Source organism: Notolepis coatsorum (assembly GCF_963971535.1).
Source record: "Notolepis coatsorum genome assembly, chromosome: 17".
In the NCBI taxonomy this organism is placed as follows: Eukaryota; Metazoa; Chordata; class Actinopteri; order Aulopiformes; family Paralepididae; genus Notolepis; species Notolepis coatsorum.
Window position 1 is genome coordinate 111010250 of NC_140181.1, and position 23908 is coordinate 111034157.

The 23908-nt window shown below is 43.2% G+C and overlaps 1 protein-coding gene across 1 annotated transcript in view; it reads left to right on the forward strand.

The window, feature by feature from the left end:
- col9a3 (collagen, type IX, alpha 3) overlaps positions 1–23908 on the forward strand; it is a 57498-nt gene that overhangs the window by 27766 nt on the left and 5824 nt on the right. Inside the window, 17 exon segments of the mRNA XM_084334127.1 lie at positions 1343–1399; positions 8121–8174; positions 8593–8646; positions 8877–8930; positions 9984–10037; positions 10168–10221; positions 10373–10426; positions 10517–10570; positions 10698–10751; positions 17509–17553; positions 17643–17696; positions 17851–17904; positions 19334–19387; positions 19489–19560; positions 20145–20180; positions 20452–20496; positions 20703–20735. Coding sequence (XP_084190253.1) covers positions 1343–1399; positions 8121–8174; positions 8593–8646; positions 8877–8930; positions 9984–10037; positions 10168–10221; positions 10373–10426; positions 10517–10570; positions 10698–10751; positions 17509–17553; positions 17643–17696; positions 17851–17904; positions 19334–19387; positions 19489–19560; positions 20145–20180; positions 20452–20496; positions 20703–20735 — 882 coding nt within the window.

Sequence of the window (23908 nt, forward strand, 5' to 3'; positions counted from 1 at the left end):
GTCAGTGTCTATAAAGACATGTGGTCAGTCTGTCTATAAAGACATGTGGTCAGTGTCTCTATAAAGACATGTGGTCAGTGTCTCTATAAAGACATGTGGTCAGTCTCTCTATAAAAAATGTGGTCAGTGTCTATAAAGACATGTGGTCAGTCTGTCTATAAAGACATGTGGTCAGTGTCTCTATAAAGACATGTGGTCAGTGTCTATAAAGACATGTGGTCAGTGTCTCTATAAAGACATGTGGTCAGTCTGTCTATAAAGACATGTGGTCAGTGTCTCTATAAAGACATGTGGTCAGTCTGTCTATAAAGACATGTGGTCAGTGTCTCTATAAAGACATGTGGTCAGTCTGTATATAAAGACATGTGGTCAGTCTCTCTATAAAGACATGTGGTCAGTCTGTCTATAAAGACATGTGGTCAGTCTGTCTATAAAGACATGTGGTCAGTGTCTATAAAGACATGTGGTCAGTCTCTCTATAAAGACATGTGGTCAGTGTCTATAAAGACATGTGGTCAGTCTGTCTATAAAGACATGTGGTCAGTCTCTATAAAGACATGTGGTCAGTGTCTCTATAAAGACATGTGGTCAGTCTCTATATAAAGACATGTGGTCAGTCTGTCTATAAAGACATGTGGTCAGTCTCTATAAAGACATGTGGTCAGTCTCTCTATAAAGACATGTGGTCAGTCTGTCTATAAAGACATGTGGTCAGTCTGTCTATAAAGACATGTGGTCAGTCTCTCTATAAAGACATGTGGTCAGTCTCTCTATAAAGACATGTGGTCAGTGTCTATAAAGACATGTGGTCAGTCTGTCTATAAAGACATGTGGTCAGTCTGTCTATAAAGACATGTGGTCAGTCTCTCTATAAAGACATGTGGTCAGTCTCTCTATAAAGACATGTGGTCAGTGTCTATAAAGACATGTGGTCAGTCTGTCTATAAAGACATGTGGTCAGTGTCTCTATAAAGACATGTGGTCAGTCTGTCTATAAAGACATGTGGTCAGTCTCTATAAAGACATGTGGTCAGTCTCTCTATAAAGACATGTGGTCAGTCTCTCTATAAAGACATGTGGTCAGTCTGTATATAAATACATGTGGTCAGTCTCTATAAAGACATGTGGTCAGTCTCTCTATAAAGACATGTGGTCAGTCTGTCTATAAAGACATGTGGTCAGTCTGTCTATAAAGACATGTGGTCAGTGTCTCTATAAAGACATGTGGTCAGTCTCTCTATAAAGACATGTGGTCAGTCTGTCTATAAAGACATGTGGTCAGTCTGTCTATAAAGACATGTGGTCAGTACATGTGGTCAGTGTTGTGTCTTTGTCCCTGCAGTGTCCGGCCATCTGCCCCCATGGACCAGCTGGACCTCCCGGGATGCCAGGGTTCAAGGTCAGTGCTACTGATACGGGGGTTATAATTGTTTATGGATTCCTTTGAAATGTATGATGGTCTTTGATGTTTCTCCCTCAGGCGGGCAAGGCTACAGCTGTAATACCCAGAGGGCCATAGCACCAGCATCAAATCACATTTCTAATCAAATGTATTTGTATAGCCCTGAGATCACATGGTATTGCCCCCATGGGCTGTACAAGTCAAGAAGAAACATCACAATAGATCCAGAACAAAAACAAAAAACACCTTAAAATCCAAATATGCAACACTTCCAGACTTTCCCTGATGAAGATAAGGAACGGCTCACTAGAACCTAGCATATATACAGTACATGTAATGAAACACATAATCATACATACATGGTATCAATAATATCTAAGGTACATAAGAACATTTAAAATAAATGTATAAATAGAGCTAAGAACAACAACAAAAAAGCATAGGAAAATGAGCGCTGGTGTGAAAATAAGATAAAGGCTAAAAGTCTAGGCTGAGTCACATTCCCAGAACTAGTTACCAACCGAACAGTTACCAACAAACAGTTACCAACCAAACAGTTACCAACAAACAGTTACCAACAAACAGTTACCAACCAAACAGTTACCAACAAACAGTTACCAACAAACAGTTACCAACAAACAGTTACCAACCAAACAGTTACCAACCAAACAGTTACCAACAAACAGTTACCAACAAACAGTTACCAACCAAACAGTTACCAACAAACAGTTACCAACAAACAGTTACCAACAAACAGTTACCAACAAACAGTTACCAACCAAACAGTTACCAACCAAACAGTTACCAACAAACAGTTACCAACAAACAGTTACCAACCAAACAGTTACCAACAAACAGTTACCAACCAAACAGTTACCAACAAACAGTTACCAACAAACAGTTACCAACAAACAGTTACCAACAAACAGTTACCAACCAAACAGTTACCAACCAAACAGTTACCAACCAAACAGTTACCAACCAAACAGTTACCAACAAACAGTTACCAACAAACAGTTACCAACCAAACAGTTACCAACAAACAGTTACCAACCAAACAGTTACCAACAAACAGTTACCAACCAAACAGTTACCAACAAACAGTTACCAACAAACAGTTACCAACCAAACAGTTACCAACAAACAGTTACCAACCAACAGTTACCAACAAACAGTTACCAACAAACAGTTACCAACCAAACAGTTACCAACAAACAGTTACCAACCAAACAGTTACCAACAAACAGTTACCAACCAAACAGTTACCAACAAACAGTTACCAACCAACAGTTACCAACAAACAGTTACCAACAAACAGTTACCAACCAAACAGTTACCAACAAACAGTTACCAACAAACAGTTACCAACAAACAGTTACCAACAAACAGTTACCAACCAAACAGTTACCAACAAACAGTTACCAACAAACAGTTACCAACAAACAGTTACCAACAAACAGTTACCAACCAAACAGTTACCAACCAAACAGTTACCAACAAACAGTTACCAACTAACAGTTACCAACCAAACAGTTACCAACAAACAGTTACCAACAAACAGTTACCAACCAAACATGTAATGAAACACATAATCATACATACATGGTATCAATAATATCTAAGGTACATAAGAACATTTAAAATAAATGTATAAATAGAGCTAAGAACAACAACAAAAAAGCATAGGAAAATGAGCGCTGGTGTGAAAATAAGATAAAGGCTAAAAGTCTAGGCTGAGTCACATTCCCAGAACTAGTTACCAACCGAACAGTTACCAACAAACAGTTACCAACCAAACAGTTACCAACAAACAGTTACCAACAAACAGTTACCAACAAACAGTTACCAACAAACAGTTACCAACAAACAGTTACCAACCAAACAGTTACCAACCAAACAGTTACCAACCAAACAGTTACCAACAAACAGTTACCAACAAACAGTTACCAACCAAACAGTTACCAACAAACAGTTACCAACCAAACAGTTACCAACAAACAGTTACCAACCAAACAGTTACCAACAAACAGTTACCAACCAAACAGTTACCAACAAACAGTTACCAACAAACAGTTACCAACCAAACAGTTACCAACCAAACAGTTACCAACAAACAGTTACCAACAAACAGTTACCAACCAAACAGTTACCAACAAACAGTTACCAACCAAACAGTTACCAACAAACAGTTACCAACCAAACAGTTACCAACAAACAGTTACCAACAAACAGTTACCAACCAACAGTTACCAACCAAACAGTTACCAACAAATAGTTACCAACCAAACAGTTACCAACCAAACAGTTACCAACAAACAGTTACCAACAAACAGTTACCAACAAACAGTTACCAACCAAACAGTTACCAACAAACAGTTACCAACCAAACAGTTACCAACAAACAGTTACCAACAAACAGTTACCAACAAACAGTTACCAACCAAACAGTTACCAACAAACAGTTACCAACAAACAGTTACCAACAAACAGTTACCAACCAACAGTTACCAACCAAACAGTTACCAACCAAACAGTTACCAACAAACAGTTACCAACAAACAGTTACCAACAAACAGTTACCAACCAAACAGTTACCAACCAAACAGTTACCAACCAAACAGTTACCAACAAACAGTTACCAACAAACAGTTACCAACAAACAGTTACCAACAAACAGTTACCAACCAAACAGTTACCAACAAACAGTTACCAACAAACAGTTACCAACAAACAGTTACCAACAAATAGTTACCAACAAACAGTTACCAACCAAACAGTTACCAACAAACAGTTACCAACAAACAGTTACCAACAAACAGTTACCAACAAACAGTTACCAACAAACAGTTACCAACAAACAGTTACCAACCAAACAGTTACCAACAAACAGTTACCAACAAACAGTTACCAACAAACAGTTACCAACAAATAGTTACCAACAAACAGTTACCAACCAAACAGTTACCAACAAACAGTTACCAACCAAACAGTTACCAACAAACAGTTACCAACCAAACAGTTACCAACAAACAGTTACCAACCAAACAGTTACCAACAAACAGTTACCAACCAAACAGTTACCAACAAACAGTTACCAACCAAACAGTTACCAACAAACAGTTACCAACAAACAGTTACCAACCAACAGTTACCAACAAACAGTTACCAACAAACAGTTACCAACAAACAGTTACCAACAAACAGTTACCAACAAACAGTTACCAACCAAACAGTTACCAACAAACAGTTACCAACAAACAGTTACCAACAAACAGTTACCAACCAAACAGTTACCAACAAACAGTTACCAACAAACAGTTACCAACAAACAGTTACCAACAAACAGTTACCAACCAAACAGTTACCAACAAACAGTTACCAACAAACAGTTACCAACAAACAGTTACCAACCAAACAGTTACCAACCAAACAGTTACCAACAAACAGTTACCAACAAACAGTTACCAACCAAACAGTTACCAACAAACAGTTACCAACCAAACAGTTACCAACAAACAGTTACCAACCAAACAGTTACCAACAAACAGTTACCAACAAACAGTTACCAACCAAACAGTTACCAACAAACAGTTACCAACAAACAGTTACCAACCAAACAGTTACCAACCAAACAGTTACCAACAAACAGTTACCAACAAACAGTTACCAACCAAACAGTTACCAACCAAACAGTTACCAACAAACAGTTACCAACCAAACAGTTACCAACAAACAGTTACCAACAAACAGTTACCAACAAACAGTTACCAACAAACAGTTACCAACCAAACAGTTACCAACAAACAGTTACCAACAAACAGTTACCAACCAAACAGTTACCAACAAACAGTTACCAACAAACAGTTACGAACCAAACAGTTACCAACAAACAGTTACCAACCAAACAGTTACCAACAAACAGTTACCAACCAAACAGTTACCAACAAACAGTTGCCAACAAACAGTTACCAACCAAACAGTTACCAACAAACAGTTACCAACAAACAGTTACCAACAAACAGTTACCAACCAAACAGTTACCAACCAAACAGTTACCAACAAACAGTTACCAACAAACAGTTACCAACAAACAGTTACCAACCAAACAGTTACCAACCAAACAGTTACCAACAAACAGTTACCAACCAAACAGTTACCAACCAAACAGTTACCAACAAACAGTTACCAACAAACAGTTACCAACAAACAGTTACCAACCAAACAGTTACCAACAAACAGTTACCAACCAAACAGTTACCAACAAACAGTTACCAACCAAACAGTTACCAACAAACAGTTACCAACCAAACAGTTACCAACAAACAGTTACCAACAAACAGTTACCAACCAACAGTTACCAACCAAACAGTTACCAACAAATAGTTACCAACCAAACAGTTACCAACCAAACAGTTACCAACAAACAGTTACCAACAAACAGTTACCAACCAAACAGTTACCAACAAACAGTTACCAACCAAACAGTTACCAACAAACAGTTACCAACAAACAGTTACCAACCAAACAGTTACCAACAAACAGTTACCAACAAACAGTTACCAACAAACAGTTACCAACCAAACAGTTACCAACAAACAGTTACCAACAAACAGTTACCAACAAACAGTTACCAACAAACAGTTACCAACCAAACAGTTACCAACAAACAGTTACCAACAAACAGTTACCAACAAACAGTTACCAACAAACAGTTACCAACAAACAGTTACCAACAAACAGTTACCAACCAAACAGTTACCAACAAACAGTTACCAACAAACAGTTACCAACAAACAGTTACCAACCAAACAGTTACCAACCAAACAGTTACCAACCAAACAGTTACCAACCAAACAGTTACCAACAAACAGTTACCAACAAACAGTTACCAACCAAACAGTTACCAACAAACAGTTACCAACAAACAGTTACTAACAAACAGTTACCAACAAACAGTTACCAACAAACAGTTACCAACCAAACAGTTACCAACCAAACAGTTACCAACAAACAGTTACCAACAAACAGTTACTAACAAACAGTTACTAACAAACAGTTACCAACAAACAGTTACCAACAAACAGTTACCAACCAAACAGTTACCAACAAACAGTTACCAACAAACAGTTACCAACCAAACAGTTACCAACAAACAGTTACCAACAAACAGTTACCAACAAACAGTTACCAACAAACAGTTACCAACCAAACAGTTACCAACAAACAGTTACCAACCAAACAGTTACCAACCAAACAGTTACCAACCAAACAGTTACCAACCAAACAGTTACCAACCAACAGTTACCAACCAAACAGTTACCAACCAAACAGTTACCAACCAAACAATTACCAACAAACAGTTACCAACAAACAGTTACCAACAAACAGTTACCAACAAACAGTTACCAACCAAACAGTTACCAACAAACAGTTACCAACAAACAGTTACCAACCAAACAGTTACCAACAAACAGTTACCAACAAACCGTTACCAACAAACAGTTACCAACAAACAGTTACCAACAAACAGTTACCAACAAACAGTTACCAACAAACAGTTACCAACCAAACAGTTACCAACCAAACAGTTACCAACAAACAGTTACCAACAAACAGTTACCAACCAAACAGTTACCAACCAAACAGTTACCAACAAACAGTTACCAACAAACAGTTACCAACCAAACAGTTACCAACAAACAGTTACCAACAAACAGTTACCAACAAACAGTTACCAACCAAACAGTTACCAACCAAACAGTTACCAACAAACAGTTACCAACAAACAGTTACCAACCAAACAGTTACCAACAAACAGTTACCAACCAAACAGTTACCAACCAAACAGTTACCAACAAACAGTTACCAACAAACAGTTACCTGCTGCCTGGAAAGCCTTCTTTAACACAGAGAGCCAGTAAAGATGTCCGCTAGCTCCCTTGGTTATCACAGGTAGGTTGCTCACCAACCAATATGTTTTTTCATAAAGAACAGACGTTATGGAAATCATCAGCACAGCTGCAGCGCCTGGTCACACTGCTTCGCCCAAACTGCACATGGTCTAATAAAGGATACTACTCCCCCAGAGCGTGCACATACACACACACACATACACACACACACACACACACACACACACACACACACACACACACACACACACACACACATACACATACACATACACACACACATACACACACACACACACACACACACACACACATACACATACACACACACACACACACACACACACACACACACATACACATACACATACACACACACATACACACACACATACACATATACACGTGCGCGCGCGTACACATACATACACACACATACACACACACATACATACGCACACACACACACACACACACACACACACACACACACACACACACACACGCACACAAATACAGAATCGATCTCAATATACGTCCCTCCACCTGATGTTCATATTTAAAGGCCCACTCAGTGATCCAAATGTAAAGAACTAGGTTGCCACGCCATCAAAATGAAGAACTAAACATGGAGAAATGCTCTCATTCTCTAGTTGATGGACTGAGCTATTATGATACAAGGATTGTCTCTACACTATCTAACGGGTAAATATGAGTCTTGATATGGGCTCTATCTTCCTTTATTTAGTTGACATATGTTTTGTGTTCCTCTCTTTGCCTCTTCCTGTATCTCCTTCCTCATGCAGGGACACACAGGACACAAGGGAGACAAGGGTGAGCTCGGAAAAGACGGAGAGAAGGTAAGTCAACATTGAGTCCAACAACAGATGTTTGTCTGTTTATTTATTCATTTATATTTCATACAATTCATAAACATACTGCGAATAACACTTGAGGGAATCTAAGGAGTGCACCGCGTTGAATAACACTTGAGGGAATCTAAGGAGTGCAACGCGTTGAATAACACTTGAGGGAATCTAAGGAGTGCAACGCGTTGAATAACACTTGAGGGAATCTAAGGAGTGCACCGCGTTGAATAACACTTGAGGGAATCTAAGGAGTGCAACGCGTTGAATAACACTTGAGGGAATCTAAGGAGTGCACCGCGTTGAATAACACTTGAGGGAATCTAAGGAGTGCACCGCGTTGAATCCATTCAGTCTGACGGTGGGTGTCTCTCGGTCTGATGACGCGGCCCGTGTCTCCTCTCTCTCGCAGGGTGACTCCGGTCCCCCCGGCCCTCCAGGTATCCCAGGCACCGTGGGTCTGCAGGTGAGTCGCAAAAACACCCTCCAATATTTTCAAGCCTGACATGATCATATAAACTGCCCGCCTGCCACCAAACACCATTATTATATACTGTACATCTCTGTACATTCCACCAGCAGCCATGTTTAATACGCTATACAGTAGCTGGTGAGTTAATAAATTATCACAATGGTCTTTGATGTTTGATGTGGTCGTCTGAATGCTCTGATGTGCCCCCCCCCCCCCCCCCCCAGGGTCCACGTGGTCTGAGGGGGCTGCAGGGTCCGATGGGTGCTGTAGGCGACAGAGTAAGCGATGCACCCGTCACACCGATCTTCTCTCATTTCCAATCCCTCGGTCTACAAACCACACGGTGTTCGTTGTGCCCGGTCTGTCTTTATTGTTGCTCGTTGACTTGCTCAGACAGTTCATCCCTGTGTCTCTCTCTCTCTCTACGGCTCGGCCGCTTTCAGGGGCACGCCGGGCATCGCCGGCATGAAATAGAAATAGAAATACTTTAATCATCCAGAGGGAATATTGACGCTGCAAATTGCTCACAGTGAACATTTAGACATTTAGACAGAACAAAGTCACAAATAAGAATAACAAAATAGCCTAGGAATAGGAATAGAATAGGCCTAAGAATAAGATAATAATAATAGTAGAGTACGGACAGGGATTCACATTTCGTATGTTATGTATATACATTCTAGTATAAAATATACAGTAACAAATATACAGTAAAAAAAATAATCGGAAGTCTACAGTAGGTGTAATATTGAACAGTGTTGTTTAAACAAACAACCCACTGCAGCACCCACTCTCCACACTTTAGAACACCTAGACACACTTTATATTTATTGGTAAAGGATTTGCACTACAACCCATACCTCAGTACACCTTACTGTAAATTGTACCTAAATTGTACCTCATCCCATTTCTGCTTTGCACTATATAGTATTGTATATTAGTATATTGCATAGTATATTGCATATTGTATGGTAACTCAGTTACTCTATTCTGCATCGAACATTGTACATATGTATATACTGAACACTGTGTCTACGTACGTGACTTCTATTTTTACTTCTATTTTTACATGCTATACTATTTTATTTTATTTTATACTTATCTTTTGTCTAGCACAGTCTCTGGAGCGTAACAGAAAGAAGCATTTTGTATAAAAAACTTGAAGAAACTTGAAACAGGAAGATGGTGACTGTCACCCTGTGCTCAGTGATGCAGTGAGGCACAGTGATGCATCGTAGAGTCTGATGGCTGTCGGAATGAAGGACTTCCTGTGCCGCTCAGCGCTGCATCTTGCTCAGACAGTTCATCCCTGTGTCTCTGTCTCTCTCTAGGGCTCGGCCGGTTTCAGGGGCAAGCCTGGCATCGCTGGCATCATCGGAAAGACAGTGAGTCTCTTCATGTTTGGAAAAACCTTTTGAATAAGCGGTTCATTAGGTAGCAGGCGATATATATAGTAGCACAGACCACTGCTCCCGTCAATGAAATAGCTGTGTGTGTCTCATCTGATGCTTGCAGGGCGACGTGGGGGAGAGAGGACCGCAAGGCTTCAACGGACCCAAGGGAGACATTGTGAGTGACTGACAAATCCAACATATGTTCACAGTACATTTTAAGTTTTTTTGGGGCATTATATTCACAGGTATTTGTCAGCCGTTGGAAACAGCAGTGCACCTCAACTTGCGCCCTTGTCCGTAACGTCACCGACTCACTGTTCCAACAGGGTAAAATCGGCCCTAAAGGAGGTCCCGGCGGAGTGGGACCCAAGGGGGAGCCGGTGAGTTCTGGAAACATCTCTCTTTAATAAAACACAGACATCATCTCTCTGATACGCAACAAGCATCATGTCTGTCACCGTCTCCCACAGGGTATTCCGGGAAGAGACGGCAAAGACGGCACACAGGGTCTGGACGGCGAGAAGGTAAGGTGGCACACCCCCCCCCCCCCCCCCCCCCCCCAGCCTGCCCCTCTGCTGACATCAGTGGTGATGTCACCGTGACCGTGCATGAGTGATGTCATCGTGACCGTGCTCTCCGTGTCGTTGCTAGGGGGACGCTGGACGGCATGGCGTGCCCGGAGAGAAGGGACCCAACGGCCTCCCGGTGAGTAGATCAGGTCTCCTGCTCACTTTATGTTCCAGTGTCTCGTCTCTTCGGTCTCCTTATCGGGCGTGGTTGTAGAAGTCGTAGCGCTTTAAGCGTCGGGGGTCCTTCCGTCCTCATTGGCCCGACGAGAGTTAACTGGGAGACGCTCTTCGTCTCTCTGAACGTTACCCGAGTCTCTCTGAACGTTACCTGAGTCTCTCTGAACGTTACCTGAGTCTCTCTCTCTGAACGTTACCTGAGTCTCTCTGAACGTTACCTGAGTCTCTCTGAACGTTACCCGAGTCTCTCTGAACGTTACCCGAGTCTCTCTGAACGTTACCCGAGTCTCTCTGAACGTTACCCGAGTCTCTCTGAACGTTACCCGAGTCTCTCTGAACGTTACCTGAGTCTCTCTGAACGTTACCCGAGTCTCTCTGAACGTTACCTGAGTCTCTCTGAACGTTACCTGAGTCTCTCTGAACGTTACCTGAGTCTCTCTGAACGTTACCTGAGTCTCTCTGAACGTTACCTGAGTCTCTCTCTCTGAACGTTACCTGAGTCTCTCTGAACGTTACCTGAGTCTCTCTCTGAACATTACCTGAGTCTCTCTGAACGTTACCTGAGTCTCTCTGAACGTTACCTGAGTCTCTCTGAACGTTACCCGAGTCTCTCTGAACGTTACCTGAGTCTCTCTGAACGTTACCTGAGTCTCTCTGAACGTTACCTGAGTCTCTCTGAACGTTACCCGAGTCTCTCTGAACGTTACCCGAGTCTCTCTGAACGTTACCCGAGTCTCTCTCTCTGAACGTTACCTGAGTCTCTCTGAACGTTACCTGAGTCTCTCTGAACGTTACCTGAGTCTCTCTGAACGTTACCTGAGTCTCTCTGAACGTTACCTGAGTCTCTCTCTCTGAACGTTACCTGAGTCTCTCTGAACGTTACCTGAGTCTCTCTGAACGTTACCCGAGTCTCTCTGAACGTTACCCGAGTCTCTCTGAACGTTACCCGAGTCTCTCTGAACGTTACCCGAGTCTCTCTGAACGTTACCCGAGTCTCTCTGAACGTTACCTGAGTCTCTCTGAACGTTACCTGAGTCTCTCTGAACGTTACCTGAGTCTCTCTGAACGTTACCTGAGTCTCTCTGAACGTTACCTGAGTCTCTCTGAACGTTACCTGAGTCTCTCTCTCTGAACGTTACCTGAGTCTCTCTGAACGTTACCTGAGTCTCTCTCTGAACGTTACCTGAGTCTCTCTGAACATTACCTGAGTCTCTCTGAACGTTACCCGAGTCTCTCTGAACGTTACCTGAGTCTCTCTGAACGTTACCTGAGTCTCTCTGAACGTTACCTGAGTCTCTCTGAACGTTACCCGAGTCTCTCTGAACGTTACCCGAGTCTCTCTGAACGTTACCCGAGTCTCTCTCTCTGAACGTTACCTGAGTCTCTCTGAACGTTACCTGAGTCTCTCTGAACGTTACCTGAGTCTCTCTGAACGTTACCTGAGTCTCTCTGAACGTTACCCGAGTCTCTCTGAACGTTACCTGAGTCTCTCTGAACGTTACCTGAGTCTCTCTCTCTGAACGTTACCTGAGTCTCTCTGAACGTTACCTGAGTCTCTCTGAACGTTACCCGAGTCTCTCTGAACGTTACCCGAGTCTCTCTGAACGTTACCTGAGTCTCTCTGAACGTTACCTGAGTCTCTCTCTGAACGTTACCTGAGTCTCTCTGAACGTTACCTGAGTCTCTCTGAACGTTACCTGAGTCTCTCTGAACGTTACCCGAGTCTCTCTGAACGTTACCCGAGTCTCTCTGAACGTTACCTGAGTCTCTCTGAACGTTACCTGAGTCTCTCTCTCTGAACGTTACCCGAGTCTCTCTGAACGTTACCTGAGTCTCTCTGAACGTTACCTGAGTCTCTCTGAACGTTACCCGAGTCTCTCTGAACGTTACCTGAGTCTCTCTGAACGTTACCTGAGTCTCTCTCTCTGAACGTTACCTGAGTCTCTCTGAACGTTACCTGAGTCTCTCTGAACGTTACCTGAGTCTCTCTGAATGTTACCTGAGTCTCTGAACGTTACCTGAGTCTCTCTGAACGTTACCTGAGTCTCTCTGAACGTTACCTGAGTCTCTCTGAATGTTACCTGAGACTCTCTGAACGTTACCTGAGTGTGACCGCCGTACCTTTGCACCCTGAAAGGTCAGCTACGCTGTGGCAGTATTCCAGTACATACTGTTACTCACTGTGCCTTGTATATATCTTATACCCTTTAAAAAAAATATATCTATTTTTAGCTTGTTTTTTTTAGCACTCGCTTGTATTTAAATTGTAAAAAAGAATGGTTAAGTATTGTGTGATTTTGTGTGAAGGGCGGACTAGCAAAATAAGATTTGTATTGTACGGCAAACCGTTTGTTTAACTGACACATGACAAACAACAACCTTGAATCTTGAACATAGACATTTCTCTAATGAAGAGTCCTTTTCGGGTAAAAATAGTGGACCATAGTGGGTTTGAGTCACAAAAGCTAAAGTTAGAAGGATGTGTATCAGTGATAATCAAAACATAAACAAAGAGGCCTATTAACACATTTACGCCAGCCATTAGATGGGCCCCATTCTAGGAAGGCCAGCGTTCCCATAACAAACGTTCACTGTACATCACGTTGTTTGTAGAGCTAAATCTATATTTTATATTATAGCTATGCATCCAATGTCATTGTCAATTGACAGTATGAACCTTCCGTTCAATATGCCATAAAGTAATACTTTTTTCATCAATACGTTCCCGTTTTATACCGTGGTGAATATGAGCGTTATATCGGAATGATCTGGGATAATTCCTGCAAAGCTATTTATAAGGCGCTAAGCTAATAACGTTAAATCGATTGGCGTTTCGTCCCTACACATGCTAGAGTTAAAAATCCAAATGGATATGATCGGTATTATGTTCCATCATGAATGCATGAAAGGGGGGGAGGGGGCAGGGGAAGTTGTTTCTGATTATTGATTACCAATAACGGCATTCATTATTACCACAACATAGGATGAGCAGGGGGATGGCTATTAAATCATTGCACGATCAAGCTGAAATTTACGTTAAATTGCTCTTACCTGTGGCCGGTTGGATTCCAAAAAGAATTTTCCAGTTATTTGATCGCCATCTGCTAGATCATATGTCCATTGGCTGATGCCATATTCCTTTACTGAATAATGAATTCAGCGTTGCAAAAAGTATTCCAGGCGATCGGGTGAAGCCCTCGCTTCAGACTAACAAAAAAGTCTGCCCGGAGCGTAAAAAAGGTGACACCAAGTGTGCAACAGGGGAAACTGCATTCTCGAGACAGCGCCAATACCAGGATCTGGCCGTTACTGCACTTTCCGAGTCCCAATATGCCTTTTCCAGCCAAAATACAGCTCTGTGACAGTGAATAGGATATTCAAATCGAATAAAAGAAGAAACGAGTTAAAAACGTATATATATACGTGATTGGCCATCAAGCGTCGGTTCCCAATCACGTATATATACGTGATTGGCCGGGAATGTGTTAACTCATTCAGCGCCAGCCATTATCTCCATCCTTGTAGTCAATGCGCCATGCTTTAAAAGATAGGCATTTTCACTGTCCGTCACAATGTTTGCAGAGCTATATCTATATTCTATATTCTAGCTATGGAGACAATACTATGGCTAATTTTACAGTCACTATCTCTCGTCCAACATGTAAAAAAATAGTAAATTTGTTCATGTATACGTTCGTGTGTTATCCCGTGGTGAATATTGTATAGTTTCAGAGGGATCCAGGCTAATTCCTGGAAGCTGAGTTATGGAGCGCTATGTGCATTTTGCGAAAGTCGTTTGCGTTGCTCGTCTGGACACGATATTATTTCCAAATCAAAGGTATATAATAGGTATTATGTGTCATCATGAAGGCATCAAAGGGGGGGGGGGTCGTTTTGTGATGCTCTGATCGTCAGCAACGGCATGCGTTTTGATTACTACATACGTTGATCGTTGTGATTGTTGTGAAATCATTGTAGGATCAAAGTAGGATTGATGTCATATAGTCCGGACCTTTGTTAGGAGGTATTGCAAAAAGAATATTCCAATTGTCTGATCGCGATTTCCAGTATTGATGTCCATCGGGTCCCTGACATGAAATGGGACTAACTATGCATGAAGTGTGCTGGACGCATTCCAAGGGGCTTGACTGAAGCTTTGCACTTGCCCGGGTACCATTTCTCCGCCGGGACCATATACAATGTAACACACAGTGTGAAATAAGGTTTCAAAGGGTAGGCGCAGGGGAGGAAATTAGGCCACTTTACTCGCCAAATGCAAGTATTTTTTATGTTTGGCGAGTGATTCATGAAGACCACTCGCCACACTGGCGAGTAAACAAAACAAAAAAAAACGTTCTGCAATCACGGTCACTGGCAAACGGTGCGCGTCTTCTGAGTGCTCGCTTTAGTTGACAGACAGTGCCACGAGAGCACTGCACAAGACCCGCGGACATATAATGTTTAATAAACGTTCCCGCAGTACTGGCCAACCCACGAACATATAGAATGTTTAATAAAAGTTCCCGCAGTACTGGCCAACCCACGAACATATAGAATGTTTAATAAAAGTTCCTGCAGTACTGGTTAACCCACGAACATAGAATATTTAATAAAAGTTCCTGCAGTACTGGCCAACCCACGAACATATAGAATGTTTAATAAAAGTTCCTGCAGTACTGGCCAACCCACGAACATATAGAATGTTTAATAAAAGTTCCTGCAGTACTGGCCAACCCACGAACATATAGAATGTTTAATAAAAGTTCCCGCATCAGTCAAGGGAGCACTCGCAAACAGATAACGTTAAACACAGCAGAAGATGGAAAACAGACAGACTGACCAACGGGGAACTGCATCCAACCCTAGTACAACCCTCGAGTCTAAGTTACTAAGGACACATTTAAATCACAGAGGTGTAATGTTAGTCTATTGGAACTGTATACAGTAGTTAGCTTCTAGTTAGCGTTTTAGCTATATAGCTACTTGCTAGCTAACGTTAGCCCTGTGTGTGTGTGTGTGTGTGTGTGTGTGTGTGTGTGTGTGTGTGTGTGTGTGTGTGTGTGTGTGTGTGTGTGTGTGTGTGTGTGTGTGTGTGTGTGTGTGTGTGTGTGTGTGTGTGTGTGTGTGTGTGTGTGTGTGTGTGTGTGTGTGTGTGTGTGTGTGCGTGCGTGCGTGCGTGCGTGCGTGCTCAAAGCAGCCAGCCCCATGTTATCTAGGTGTATCTGTAATAATGTTTCCCAAAAACGCACTGGACTAGACGTAAGGTTAGATGTTTTATTTCATGCTCAACCAGTGCACAACAGCACACCAACCCAACTGACGATAACACTTGACGGTACTTTACAGCCCTGTCGTAAGACCACCGTGCCATCTTAAAGGCACAGTGAACACCGTTGTGATGCCTACCCAGATGCATACACAACATACATCAAAGTTAACATCACAACATACTTCGGTTTTTTTCTTTCACTGCCCAACCCAGCATCTTTCACTGCCCAGTTCAGTCCAGAATAGTTCCCTCTTTCATGTTAATATGTTTTATGCTATGTTTTATGCTAATAAATATTTTAAAGAGTAGAGACACGATGTGATTATTACTATGATTAAAAATCAATTTAGACGAAGAAATACAAAGAAGTAATTATCACAATTACACAATACATTTTTGGCTGTTAAAAAATCTGTTTGGCTGGTAAAAATAAATCAGCTACTCGCCAGTTGGCTGGTAAGCCAAAAAGTTTGTTTCCTCCCCTTGGTAGGCGATACCGCCACCGAGCAGGATTCGGCCGGCATTGCAATCTCGGCGTCTCAGAATGAGTCCCAATGATACACCGAGGTCCGTGAGACTGTATAGAATAAAGAAATCGAATCAAATAAAAAAACTATGAAAATGATCGAAAACCCGACTATACTCAGGTTCTGGCACTCAACGCATGGCGAGATAACCCGACTATAGTCGTGGTTGGCCGTGAATGAGTTAAGATCCTAATATGAAAAACAATGTGATTTAATGTTCTACGTCTTATCTTGACTTTGTCTATTTTGCTGCTCGTTTTATACTTGTTTTTTGTCTGCACTTTATGCTCTTGATCTGCCTCTGTGCTCATTTTTTTTATCTACTTTTTCTCCTCTTTTTTCTGTGATTTTTCTCCCATCCCAATTTACCTCTCGTGCCAATTCTCCCTCCCCTGTCCTGATCGTTGCTCACATGTGCCCCCCACTGGCCGGTCGTAGGGAGGATAGAAGCCCATCACATGTCCCCTCCGATACATGTGGAGGCAGCCTGTCACATATTTTCACCTGCCAACGCGGACTCTCATTGGCGAGGAGTAACGTGTAGGAGGCTCACACTGCCTCCGCCATTTTCCTGACTTTGGTGTGCAGGCGCCCTGACCGACCTGTAGGAGTCGCTGTTTACAACGACCAGATTACCACCCATCGACTCTCCTCCCGCTGACTCTGCCAATTGAGTCAGTATGACGGCTGGCCCAAGCCGGAGGCAACGCTGACAGCCGGATTCGATACCGGTGTCTCTTGCGTTGGTGACGAGCGCAATGTCCGCTGCGCCACCCAGCCGCGCCCCTCTGTGCTCATTTTATACCTTTCTTTACAGCTGTGAAGCACTTTGAGCTGCTGTATGAAAGGTGCTGTAGAAATAAAGTGTATTATTATTAGTATTCCTCCAGTGAGAGTAACGTTGTGTTTCTGTATCTCAGGGTCTACAAGGGAGGGCTGGCGGAAAGGGAGCCAAAGGAACAGTTGTGAGTATCATGTCAGATAACCATCCGCTCACTTCATCCCTTGTTTACTATTGAGAGACGATTCTGATCCTCCTCCTCTCTGTCTCCAGGGCGACGGAGGAAAGATGGGAGAGACGGGACCATCTGGAGAGCCAGGTATTCCTGTATGTATCTGAGGGGTTTCTGATGGGGATCTACTGGGTAGCAATCTCTCTTTTTTGCATATTAATGATCTCAGCGTGGGATTTGGGTTTACAGTGTTGTTGTCCAATAGATGAGCTCTGTTCACCTGTCACCTTCCTTTGACTCCTCCCACAGGGTGACATCGGCATCCCAGGAGAGCGGGGCATGGCGGGACCGAGAGGAGTAGCTGTACGTTGTCACGGGTGTAGTTTGACACAAACATACGTTCATACATCACGTCATCGTCATGTAGTGTCAAACACAAAAATTATTGCACTTCTAGTGCATAAAACTGCAAACGCATTGTAGCCATTACAGAACGTGTGCATATTGTCTGCACCTGTTTTGAAGCAAATGACTCATTTTGGGTACACAGGTAACCAACTGTTTTAAGTTTATCTGAGATATTACCACATTATCTATTTATGTCACCTTGCCAAACACAAGGGAAGGAAACATTACAGGCTCTCCAGCAAACACTCGTAATTCATTTGTACTCGATTTTATTGAAATTGCAGCAAAGACCTGCTCTCTCCAAGCAGTCAAGTGGTATGTTTAAACGTATATATTTGAATACGTAATGACTGGGGGAAATAATCTGGATGGAAGGCACACACCTTATTAAAACACAACGGTTCATGATTAGTTAATGAGGACTGTTGCATAGCAATATAACGCATAAATATGTTCATGCACCCCCAGGATAAGCTTTAGTAAGACGTGATAATATGGGGACTAGACTAGAAGACTTGAAGAAGCATAATAGTAGCATTGGCCTAAAGTCAGAGGCTGGTCCAGTAGCTGGGTGCAGTCGAGAGGAGGGTGAGAGGCTGGTCCAGTAGCTGGGTGCAGTCGAGAGGAGGGTGAGAGGCTGGTCCAGTAGCTGGGTGCAGTCGAGAGGAGGGTGAGAGGCTGGTCCAGTAGCTGGGTGCAGTCGAGAGGAGGGTGAGAGGCTGGTCCAGTAGCTGGGTGCAGTCGAGAGGAGGGTGAGAGGCTGGTCCAGTAGCTGGGTGCAGTCGAGAGGAGGGTGAGAGGCTGGTCCAGTAGCTGGGTGCAGTCGGCAGGGAGGCAGCAGGGGATGAACAGGTGTTTAGAGAGGCTTCACAGACAGAAGGGTCTTCATCAGAACCAGCAGAGAGGAAGAACAGGTGTTTAGAGAGGCTTCACAGACAGAAGGGTCTTCATCAGAACCAGCAGAGAGGAAGAACAGGTGTTTAGAGAGGCTTCACAGACAGAAGGGTCTTCATCAGAACCAGCAGAGAGGAAGAACAGGTGTTTAGAGAGGCTTCACAGACAGAAGGGTCTTCATCAGAACCAGCAGAGAGGAAGAACAGGTGTTTAGAGAGGCTTCACAGACAGAAGGGTCTTCATCAGAACCAGCAGAGAGGAAGAACAGGTGTTTAGAGAGGCTTCACAGACGGAAGGGTCTTCATCAGAACCAGCAGAGAGGAAGAAAGGACAGCGGGTCTAAAACCTCAGCCTCGCCGGAGATTCACCTTCAAAGAGTTCCTCATTTCGGAATGAACGTGATAATATATTCATAAAGCACATCTTGTCTTTGTGTATCACTGTCGTCTCCTCGTGTGGTGCTGACACGAGGCCGTCTCCTCTCCCACAGGGCGGACTCGGAGTCGCGGGCAACATTGGAGTTCAGGGTGGCAAAGGCTTCCAGGTCAGTCCCATCATGTGATGTCATCAGATTTAACTCCCCGACGGCAATTAAAACCCAGGCTCTCGTTAAACGACTTGTCTATGTCATCTATGTCCCAACAGGGAGTCAAGGGCTCTATGGGGGACGCTGGCCTTCCAGGTCCAACTGGGATCCGTGGAGGGTTCGGTGAGCGGGTGAGTTGGACGGTGTGAGAGAACACAGACACGAGCAGTGATCTGTGCCACCTGAAGCCCACCTGAAGCCCTCCTGGCCACGACGCCTGTGGGGAAACATGAGCACAACCTCTTATACCCTATGGCCAGATTACAGCATTTGACCAGCCGACCCAATATTGGCTTGAGGTATCAAATTACACAACAGTGGGGATTAGTAGAGCTCCTTCAAACAGACAGATACCACCCCCCCCCCCCCACACACACACACACACACCCACACACACACACACTCACACACAAGTCCATACCAGAAATATGTACCTGAACTAATGACATATGTATCCCTGGATATGTTCCTACCCCCAGCCCAGTCTGAGTGGTTTGATCTCACACTGTCTGTACCCAGCAGACGCTAACAGAGGGGAGCCCTGTTCAGAGCTGCTGGGCAGAACAAAGCTGCTCTCTATCCGCCCCTGGTTCCCCCTAAAGCCCCCCCCCCCCCCCCCCCCCTCCCATGAAGCCATAGGCACTACGAACATTACTGCTGTCCATAACTACTGGCTCAGTTATTCACTCTCTCTCTCTCTCTCTCTCTCTCACAGGGTCCAGTTGGAGCTGCTGGCCCTAAAGGAGACATGGTAAGGATTTAGTGCATGACCTCCATGACAGGCACCGCTAGAGTCCTCGCTCAGCTGTTGAAGTGGTATTAAAGAGGGCTGAGATGGTGCGTCGTAATAACTGTTTTATATGACAATATAGTAACATCCACAGGGGCACTTATATCTTGATGATTAAAATGACTTCCTGCTTCCGGTTTAGGGTGTGGCAGGAAGTGATGGTTTGACTTGTGTGCTTCCTGTTTAGGGCATGGCAGGAAGTGATGGTTTGACTTGTGTGCTTCCTGTTTAGGGCGTGGCAGGAAGTGATGGTTTGCCAGGAGAGAATGGAGAACCAGTAAGTGTTTAACTAATCTGAATCTGCTCAATGATTTCCAAAGAACCCCAGTGATACAGTGCAATATGAATACTAATTTCCTATATGGGAAATGAATATGTTGTGCACTTTTATCAATTATCAATACCTACATCAATATCATATATCGTTCATCAATGAATATCGTCATCAGTACATTTCCTTGAAGACAATTCCTTTGTTTCCAGGGTCCATTCGGTCCAGTCGGCCAGAAAGGAGAGGTGAGTGATGTCACGTGTTTCCATTCAGCCATTTTGTGATGCTTTACTCCACAACCTATTTGTTATCCGTTACTCGTGGTTTTATGTTTCCTGTGTTTTCTTATTGTCCTCCGTTTCCCTCTGGTTTTGTTTCTTTGTTTTCTTTGTTTTCTTTGTTTTCTTTTTTATGCCTATTGTCAGCGACTTTGGGTCCTTGAAAAGCGCTATACAAAATAAATGTATTATTATTATTATTATTATTATTATTATTATTATTATTATTAGAGTCTCTGCACCACAGTGTATCTCCAGTCTGCCTCTCTCACACTGAACATTAAAAACCACGTATTAAATCCCCAACTCATTGCGTGTCATTCTACGTCGCATTCCAAGAGGATTAGTCAGCGAGAGGTATTGTTGCATTAGCTTTATTAGCCTGCTCACAGCAATCCCCAATGACTCGCGGTGCAATTAATGTAATTACAGACATAGCGCTAACATGCCTCGCTAGCTAACACGCTCTGTCGTTTACTGTTAGTGTGTTCAGTACAGACATAGTGCTAACATGCCTCGCTAGCTAACACGCTCTCACTCGTTTACTGTTAGTGTGTTCATTACAGACATAGTGCTAACATGCCTCGCTAGCTAACACGCACTCACTCGTTTACTGTTAGTGTTCATTACAGACATAGTGCTAACATGCCTCGCTAGCTAACACGCTCTCACTCGTTTACTGTTAGTGTTCATTACAGACATAGTGCTAACATGCCTCGCTAGCTAACACGCTCTCACTCGTTTACTGTTAGTGTGTTCATTACAGACATAGTGCTAACATGCCTCGCTAGCTAACACGCTCTCACTCGTTTACTGTTAGTGTGTTCATTACAGACATAGTGCTAACATGCCTCGCTAGCTAACACGCTCTCACTCGTTTACTGTTAGTGTGTTCATTACAGACATAGTGCTAACATGCCTCGCTAGCTAACACACTCTCACTCGTTTACTGTTAGTGTGTTCATTACAGACATAGTGCTAACATGCCTCGCTAGCTAACACGCTCTCACTCGTTTACTGTTAGTGTTCATTACAGACATAGCGCTAACAGGCCTCGCTAGCTAACACGCTCTCACTCGTTTACTGTTAGTGTTCATTACAGACATAGTGCTAACATGCCTCGCTAGCTAACATGCTCTCACTCGTTTACTGTTAGTGTTCATTACAGACATAGTGCTAACACGCCTCGCTAGCTAACACGCTCTCACTCGTTTACTGTTAGTGTTCATTACAGACATAGTGCTAACACGCCTCGCTAGCTAACATGCTCTCACTCGTTTACTGTTAGTGTGTTCATTACAGACATAGTGCTAACACGCCTCGCTAGCTAACACGCTCTCACTCGTTTACTGTTAGTGTGTTCATTACAGACATAGTGCTAACACGCCTCGCTAGCTAACACGCTCTCACTCGTTTACTGTTAGTGTGTTCATTACAGACATAGTGCTAACATGCCTCGCTAGCTAACACGCTCTCACTCGTTTACTGTTAGTGTGTTCATTACAGACATAGTGCTAACACGCCTCGCTAGCTAACACGCTCTCACTCGTTTACTGTTAGTGTGTTCATTACAGACATAGTGCTAACATGCCTCGCTAGCTAACACGCTCTCACTCGTTTACTGTTAGTGTGTTCATTACAGACAGTGCTAACATGCCTCGCTAGCTAACACGCTCTCACTCGTTTACTGTTAGTGTTCATTACATACATAGTGCTAACATGCCTCGCTAGCTAACATGCTCTCACTCATTTACTGTTAGTGTTCATTACAGACATAGTGCTAACATGCCTCGCTAGCTAACACGCTCTCACTCGTTTACTGTTAGTGTTCATTACATACATAGTGCTAACATGCCTCGCTAGCTAACATGCTCTCACTCATTTACTGTTAGTGTTCATTACAGACATAGTGCTAACATGCCTCGCTAGCTAACATGCTCTCAGTCGTTTACTGTTAGTGTGTTCATTACAGACATAGTGCTAACACGCCTCGCTAGCTAACACGCTCTCACTCGTTTACTGTTAGTGTTCATTACATACATAGTGCTAACATGCCTCGCTAGCTAACATGCTCTCACTCGTTTACTGTTAGTGTTCATTACAGACATAGTGCTAACATGCCTCGCTAGCTAACATGCTCTCAGTCGTTTACTGTTAGTGTGTTCATTACAGACATAGTGCTAACATGCCTCGCTAGCTAACACGCTCTCAGTCGTTTACTGTTAGTGTGTTCATTACAGACATAGTGCTAACACGCCTCGCTAGCTAACACGCTCTCACTCGTTTACTGTTAGTGTTCATTACAGACATAGTGCTAACACGCCTCGCTAGCTAACACGCTCTCACTCGTTTACTGTTAGTGTGTTCATTACAGACATAGTGCTAACATGCCTCGCTAGCTAACACGCTCTCAGTCGTTTACTGTTAGTGTGTTCATTACAGACATAGTGCTAACATGCCTCGCTAGCTAACACGCTCTCACTCGTTTACTGTTAGTGTGTTCATTACAGACATAGTGCTAACATGCCTCGCTAGCTAACACGCTCTCACTCGTTTACTGTTAGTGTGTTCATTACAGACATAGTGCTAACATGCCTCACTAGCTAACACGCTCTCACTCGTTTACTGTTAGTGTGTTCATTACAGACATAGTGCTAACATGCCTCGCTAGCTAACACGCTCTCACTCGTTTACTGTTAGTGTGTTCATTACAGACATAGTGCTAACATGCCTCGCTAGCTAACATGCTCTCACTCGTTTACTGTTAGTGTTCATTACAGACATAGTGCTAACATGCCTCGCTAGCTAACACGCTCTCACTCATTTACTGTTAGTGTGTTCATTACAGACATAATGCTAACATGCCTCGCTAGCTAACACGCTCTCACTCGTTTACTGTTAGTGTGTTCATTACAGACATAGTGCTAACATGCCTCGCTAGCTAACATGCTCTCACTCGTTTACTGTAGTGTGTTCATTACAGACATAGTGCTAACACGCCTCGCTAGCTAACACGCTCTCACTCGTTTACAGTTAGTGTTCATTACAGACATAGTGCTAACATGCCTCGCTAGCTAACATGCTCTCACTCGTTTACTGTTAGTGTGTTCATTACAGACATAGTGCTAACATGCCTCGCT